Source organism: Nannospalax galili, unplaced genomic scaffold, assembly GCF_000622305.1.
Source record: "Nannospalax galili isolate Female #2095 unplaced genomic scaffold, S.galili_v1.0 scaffold50, whole genome shotgun sequence".
Lineage (NCBI taxonomy): Eukaryota > Metazoa > Chordata > Mammalia > Rodentia > Spalacidae > Nannospalax > Nannospalax galili.
In genome coordinates, this window is record NW_008328749.1 from 1,728,298 (window position 1) to 1,736,163 (window position 7,866).

At 38.0% G+C, this 7,866-nt stretch overlaps 1 protein-coding gene across 1 annotated transcript; it reads right to left on the minus strand.

Moving 5' to 3' along the window:
- Positions 1–945: 945 nt before the first annotated feature.
- Prr27 (proline rich 27) lies at positions 946–7,353 on the minus strand. The gene is made up of 4 exons (XM_029561626.1): positions 7,303–7,353; positions 5,393–5,416; positions 3,565–3,588; positions 946–1,974 (listed from the first exon to the last, which is right to left on the minus strand). Exons 1-4 carry the CDS (start codon positions 7,351–7,353, stop codon positions 946–948), a joined length of 1,128 nt encoding a protein of 375 aa, XP_029417486.1.
- Between the last annotated feature and the right edge of the window lie 513 nt (positions 7,354–7,866).

Genomic DNA, 7,866 nt, shown 5'->3' on the forward strand with positions numbered 1-7,866 from the left:
AAAAAAACAACCCAGACTCTTTTCATATGACATCATACACCAGTTAGTAGTGCTGAGTCTTCTTTTTCTAAATAATCTTGCTAAATAACTCTTTTCCAAATAATCTTTGATAAGTCTTACAAAAACTTTAGAAAACTTTGCTTCTGGATAAGGTAACAAAGAGGATTTACTCTTTTCTAATATAAAATGTATCTTTAAAATTATGCAGAAGAAGATTATGAAGAACAGTAATTATTAAGATACAGGAAGTAGAGGAGATGGACCCAATATTTGTTTTAGCAGATTGTCTGTGGAGATTTCCAGAGCTTATGCATTGTAGGTTAAGTTTGTGTGTGTGTGTGTGTGTGTGTGTGTGTGTGTGTGTGTGTGTGATTGTGTTTGTGTAATATATCTGGGTGGCATATGAAAAAAAAAACATTAGTGCCTTCCCCTAACATCAGGAACAAAGCAAAGTTGTCCAGATAATCAGTTTTGTTGGACAATCTGCTAGATGTCCAACTATTCGTCAGTAGGTGGATGAGTGGAAAACTTCTGGGACATCTATATACTAAGATAATACTCTGAAAAAAATCCAATGGTATATACAACTCCAAGAATAAATATATGAAAAAAAATATATATATAAAGTCACATACAAATAGTTCATAACGTCATAAGTACCACTCTGCTCATCTGTTATTCTAGAATATATAAACTCAGTTGTGGTGAGAGGAAAGCTGTCAAGGATTTGAGAAAAGAGAAGGTAGTAGAAAGGATAGGGAAGGTGTTTTGGACTCTAACATATATTCAAATCCTGAAAATTCTTTTTATGGATATATAAAAATGCCAAAACTTATCAAACTATAAACTTTCAATAACTGTAGTTTGTTTACCAACTGCACAATAATAAAGCCGCTCCAGATCTTTAAGATGGTATGTTTCTTTGTACGGAAACTGTCTTCCTTACTACAGATTCCATGCCTTACAGTAGTAAGGCAGGCCACCTACTTGATCAAAAAGAAGAGGCAGAGGAGGTTCTTGACCACTAGGTTTCAACATCTCAGGTGGCTCACCTCCAGGCTCAGATTTCACTTCAGTAGGCTCTGCTGTAATAAGTTTTCCCACTGCAGATTGGCTTGAAGCAGCCTCACCTGCATTAGGCCTGACCGCAAAAGGTTCAGCTGGAGCAGGTTTGGCTTCAAGAGACTGGCCTGTGGCAGATTCAGCTGGTATAGATTGGGCTGCAGCAGGCTCAGCTGAAGCAGGTTTGGCTTCAGCAGAGTGGCCTGCAGCAGATTCAGGTGCAGCCACAGTTTGGTTCTGAGCAGGTTCCGGTGTTCCAGGGTGCGCTTGAGCAAGTTCTGGTGTTCCAGGGCGGGCTTGAGCAGGTTCCTGTGATCCAGGGCGGGTTTGGGCAGGTTCCGGGGGTCCAGGGCGGGCTTGGCCAGGTTCAGCTGTACCAAACTGGGCTGGAACAGATTCAGCTACCCCAAACTGAGGTGAAGAAGGTTCAGGTACAGGAGATTTGGGTTCAGCAGGCTGGGCTGGCCCAAGTCTGACTGGACCAGGCAGGCCTGAAGGAGATTTATCCACAGAGAACTCAGGTACAACAGCCTCAGGTACAACAGGTGCAATAGGGGGTGCAGGGGCCCCAGGAGGCTCAACTGCAACAGGTGGGGCAAAATAAATTTTTGCAGGGATGTTGAAGGGGTATGGCCGGGGAGGAGGAGGAGGAGGAGAAGCTGCAGGAGCATTTGCTGAAGCATCGGAGGGGTAATTAGCACCTTGGTATGGGTAGTGAACTTTAGAAGAGGTACTAATCCAGGGATAGGGAGATAGCCCTCTTTCAGGCTCAGAATTTCCAAACAATTTGGTGATGGCATTCCCTTGGTGACCATCAAAAGTAGGCAATGGAAAAGGTGGCAAATTTTCATTCCAAAAGCCGAAAGGGATATTCAGAGATGGATTAAATGGGTAGCGGTTGCCATAGTAATCCTAAAGTGAAACAAGAAGGTAATTGTGTCTGTTTATACCCCAATCTATATATTACATATAGCTGTGATGATATATGGTAAATAATTTTTAACAAGAATGCCTAGTCTTTTTTAATGCTAATATGCTTCCATAATTTTTGAAATGGAAATAATTCCTTCCTTCCTTCCTTTCTTCCCTCCCTCCCTCCCTTCCTCCCCCCACCCCCTCCGTCTTTGTCTCCCTCTTGGTTTTCTGAAACAGGTTCTCATTATGAACCCGTGGCTGGCCTGGAACTCACTGGGTAGATCAGGCTGGCCTCAAACTGAGAGATACCAGTCTGCCTCTGCCTCCTGAATGTTGAGATTAAAGACCTGGGCCATCAAGCCTGGATGAATTGGAAATAATTTCTTAAGAAAATTAAATTTAATTGAGCTGAAATAGGTCCCGTGTTCGACTCCAAAGGGGAGATGAGAAATAGGTGGTGGGTCAGCACTAGACTGAGAACTATTTGAGACTGATTGCTGCTGGGTGAGGGAGAGTATGGCCACTGGCATTTGCAGGCCTATTCCCTCTAGCCTCACTCCTTCCCATACCTGCTGCTCTTGGTGCCCTCTAAACTGCCCCACTGGAAGCCTTCTCTCCATATGCCCTTTCCAGAGACAGGACTCTTTATGTTTGTCCTTTTTCATCCAAACTTCTATTCTTTGAAGATCATGCACCCTGAATTGTTGTCAGGAAGGCAGGCAGAGGATATGGAGAATGAACTTTATTTTTCACATATAATTTTCCCTGTGATACTTGTGTTTTAAATTAGTCCCTTAATAACATTGCTTATCGATTTATTCTCAAATTTCAAATTCTTTCTTTTGGTAGGACCTCTGCCCAGTCCTCTGGTTGATCTGTCCCATGCTGTAAGACTTCTAGGGAGCTCAGATCACACAATTATAATTTACAGAAAATAAGGATGTTTCTTATTTATGTATACATAAAGTTTTATTTCCTATCATAAATTTGTGACGTTTTCATGAGTAGGCACTCTTGGTTTGCAAATCAGGTTCTTAGACTCTTTGATAGATTTGTATACCTCAAGTATAATTAAAAGAACTTTGAATTTTGATAAATAGCCTTTAAAAAACATGATAAACTATGCTTAAACATTTCTTATATGTTTAGAGTTTGTCAGCTGATGGAGTAATTTTCTTACATGCATTTCAAATTATTTTCTCAATGAGCATAGCCTCATTTTTCATGTTTGTTGGAAAATATTGCCTTCCTTGTCAACAATAATTTCTTTTAATGTCAAATTTTGTAAGATTAGGTTTCATTTTAAACCACTCAATAGAATGAGCAAACAGTATCAATGGACAGGATATCAGTATGGATACAAACATTACATGATGTATAAACATAAGTATGCTTATATTTGCAACTTAAGTGGACCCACCAGAGGAAGAGAAGTGAATGTGTTCCTAACAGTATTCCCTAGTGTTTCAAGGAAAAACATAATAAATATTTAACACTGTTTGATGGCAAATTATATTTTAAAGCAAACAAATAATGAAAATTACATATTGATATATTCAAATATTTATAGATATGAATATATTTTACCTCTTCACTGGACGAGGAAGATTTCTAAAACAACAAAGAAAACAAAGTTTGTTTTAAATTTGATATCACTGAAAGAATAAGTCCTTAGATCTCTGCTTACATTTGGAATGACTGTGACTTGGAATTTTAAGAGCTATAGATGTTTGTCTTTTCTTTTTTCCTATGACTGTGAAAGATCTTTTTAAATAGGATCCTGCTATGTTGCCTTGGGCCTACTTGGTTCTTGATAGGTAGCCCAGGCTGGTTTCAAGCTCCTCCTACTTTGGCTTCCTGAGTTCTGGGATCACAGGCATGCAGCACAGTGAGTGGCTTTCAATAAACATTCTTACAAAGTGGACGTGCAGGGCTAGGGAGATGGCTCAGTCAGTGAAGTGCCTGCTGTGCAAGCATGAGGAGCTGAGTCTGGGTCTTCAGCACCCACTTAGAAGTTAGATGCAGAAGCGTGTGCCTATAATCCCAGTACTGGGGGAAAGTTTGGGTGCGAGATAGGAGGATGCCTGGGGCTTGCTGGTCATCCAGCCTAGCTGAAACCTGAATAAGTAGAAGATCCTGAATCAGTAAGGTAGGGAGTAACTAACAAAGATAACTGGTATTGACCTGTGGCCTCCACATATTCATGTGATACATATGACACACACATACACACGCACTTGCACTCATACAGACACACACCCTACATGAACACGTGAATATATTGCACATGTACACACATACACACACAAAGTGAACCAGGTGGACATGCAATAATTGCAGTGTCCTGCTGGTTCTAGTCTTTCTATACTGTTACTTAAAGGTTTTATTCATAATCTATTTAGGAACCAGGAGACAAATCCTTTTGTTCAATTTTATATCTGCTAGCTTTTTTTAAAATACCAGATACTTGCATTACATTATGTATACTTACTGATGATTAGAATATTAACTCAAAAGAGAATTCAAAATAACATTCAAAACTGTCTCAGTTTTTAGAACCTTTAAAAAGATTCCACTTCTTTGCCATAACTTTTATGGCTTTTAGTAAAAATGTCCACATCCCAGTCCATTTCTCTTGATTTTCTTTGCCATGTTATCTGTCTACAGCATGCTTGTGGTTAGGTACACTTGTAACCCACTTAGCATGCTTTTGCCATCTGCTTTTGAGACAAAAATGACACTGAACTCAAGAAAAATCAAACATTAGTTAATAAGTACTTTTGTCTCCTACAAGGAATAAATTGTTACTTGCTATGCAGAAATCTCCCAACTCCTATACTTGTTTCTAGTATCAAGATAAAATTGAGTCAGGAATAGTGGTAGATGCCTACAGTCCCAACACTGGGGAGGTAAAGGGAGGAGGATTAAGATTTAAGATCTTCCTCAGTCGCTTATTGAGTTCAAAGTCAGCCTGGGCTACATGATCCTTTGTCTAAAAACAAACAGCCCCTCAATGACAACCAGCCAACCAACATACAGACAAAATATACAATGGAATATAGAGCTGCCTGGCATCTAATGCTTTGTTCTGTTCTAATCTCTCATGGAAACAATGCCTCTCTGTTTAATTAATATCACTTAATTTAAGAACAGATTAAGGAATATTATGCATAGTATAATATGAAATAAACACACTTAATATTTCTGGTCACTAGAAATTAAGATTGTTGATAAATATGTTAGCATAAGTATATTTCTATTTCATTTTTGTCATCCAATTTTAGGAGATAAAGCTAATCTTAATAGCAATTTTAATAGCAATTGAAGTCATTATTGTCAAGAAAAGAGAAAAACTTTAAATATAAATTTACTTTAAGGATGAAACAGATGTAGTTTAAGTAAGTAAAAGTGTTACCTTATAAATGAAGGGATAGTGCCTCTACAACAAAGAAAATTACATTTAAATTTGGTTAGTTACTGGTAAATGCCTGTATTCAAATTTTCATATTACTGTAGAATTTGAAAAGCCTTTATAATTTCTTCATTCATCAGTCTGAATGAAGTCTCATTGTCATCAAAATCATCACATACTTTTGGCTAGGAGGTTTATGATGGCTGACTTGGTTTTAGTTTGAACTATTGTGAACGTACATCAATCTTTGTCATAGGAACAACATTCAGCTCTTATTCATAGATGGTATTTTGTTCTTTTACTTCCCAGGTGGTGTGTGTGTGTGTGTGTCTGTGTGTGTGTGTGTGTGTCTGTGTGTGTGTGAGAGAGAGAGAGAGAGTAGGGGACCAACTAGATAGGCAGCCCAGAATGGTATGTGTGTAGATGTGTCTAGATGTGTATGGTGAGGTATGTATGTATATGTGAGTGGTGTGTGTTTTTCTCTTGCACTTCTTGACAGATATATATCCTTTTTAAAAAATATCCTTGTTTTTTAATGACACTTTGCTATATCTTATAAATTCACCATGAATCGGGAACCAGAGAATAAGAGAATAAAAACTGTAGTAAACTCAGCATATACTATATGAAGAATCAGACATTAATTCAGGTAATTTTAGAAGACAAAATAGTATTTTGAAGTTTGGCCAAGGTGATAATAGTAACAATGAAAAATATGAAGTAATGGGGGCTGGATAGTTCAGTGGTTAAGAGTACTCTCTGTTCTTGCAGAGGACCCAGGTTCAGTTCCCAGCACTCATATGACGGCTAACAACTGTCTGTAACTCCAGAACAGACACCCACTTCTGATCTCCACTGGCATTGCATGATACAGGTATACTTGTATACACACAGGCATAACACTTATACACATAAAATTAAATATATATATATATATATATGTAAATATAATCTCAGGTAGTTTGAGTTCCTACTATATCCTAGACACTCTGCTAAGCACTTTAAGTATCATCTGTTTGGTACTGAAAGTATTATTTGGGATTAGGTGTTACTGCTTTCTCAAAGAGAAAATTTAGCACATGAATTGGTTAGGATTAAGAATTTGCCCTCTGGCCACATATTGTGGTACAAACCTTTAAGCCCAGCACTCCACTTGGGAGGGAGGGGCAGGTAGGTTGAGGCCAAAGTGATCTACATGTTGAGTTCCAGGCCATCCATAGCTAGAAAGTGAGACTTTTTTTTTTTTTTTTTTTTAATGCTCTCGGAGTTTAATGCTCTCTAGAGCTCTGTGTACTCTCACATTACACTGAGGGTCACTAAGTCCATTGACTTGTGCTGGTGGAGCATTCTTTGGGCTCTGCATAGATATCTCAGCAGTGGACTTCACTGCTAGAGAAACCTTATGAATTCTATCTACATGGGATTCTAATTCTCTGTAGTACTTTCTTTTTCCAGCTCCCTGTTTTTGAACTTCTTTTCCTTCCTGTTGATCTGATCCATGTTTTACAACTATATTATTTTGCCTTTAAAATTTCCTTTGAATGAGGCCTGGAGAGATGACCCAGCAGTTAAGGGCTTTGGTTACTCCTGGCAGAGGACCTGGGTTTGGTTCCCAGCACCCACATAGCAGCTAACAGAAGTCTGTAACTTCAGTTCCAGGGGATCTGACACCCTCTTTTGGCTTCTGTAGGCACTGTAGATGCATAGGTGCACTACATACATTCAGACAAGACACTCATTCACTTAAAATAAACTTTAAAAAATTTCCTTTGAAGATTATGACATAACCAACTTCATGCCCATAACATGTTTCTCTAATACATTTTTATAAAATTTTACCTTTAGCATGAACTTGTTAGCATTATTTGATATTTATACCCATTGCTACAGTTTTTGAAAGTCCAATTACTTACCTTCCTTGCAAAAGCGACACATATGACACAGGCCCAAAGAAGTAGCTTCATTTTGATTGACCCTGTGAACATGAATATTAAAAATTGTTTTTTTCCATAAAATATTCAATATTTTTTTTTTGTTAGAGAGAAGCAGAGATGAATAAATTCGCTAGTCTGACTAGGAAGACTCTTCACAGATTTGGTCCCTCTATTTAACCCGTGTTAAAGTGTGACATTACAGACACTTCTTTTTTTTGCCTTTTCTTTCCAGTAATTAATCAAGTTCTAACTAAATTGTCTTTTCATGGAAGTCAACCCACTTTGTTATTCAAGAACCTGTTTTGCAATTAATTTGTTTTGGAGGGTTTACCAGGAAATAGACCTGCTTTAAGTAGTCATACTGTGGGCGTCTTACTGAAAGTTTGCTTTCATGGATTCAGTAGGAAATTTGTACCATCTACTTGGAAAAATTTCTCAACCTAAACATTTTGCCAGCATACCCTGTGGCATATTAGGCTTTTAACTGACCCCAAATTCTCTCTTAAGAATAAAAGGTTACTCATATGTTTAGGTAAGTTTCTT

What these genes read in the sequence shown, in the direction of transcription:
- Prr27 (XM_029561626.1), bottom strand. Translation starts at nt 7,353, where the DNA reads ATGAAGCTACTTCTTTGGGCCTGTGTCATATGTGTCGCTTTTGCAAGG. An exon ending in GTGTCGCTTTTGCAAGGAAG is followed by an intron (nt 5,417 to 7,302) that starts GTAAGTAATTGG and finishes TCTTTGTTGTAG; the next exon opens with AGGCACTATCCCTTCATTTA. An exon ending in ACTATCCCTTCATTTATAAG is followed by an intron (nt 3,589 to 5,392) that starts GTAACACTTTTA and finishes TTGTTGTTTTAG; the next exon opens with AAATCTTCCTCGTCCAGTGA.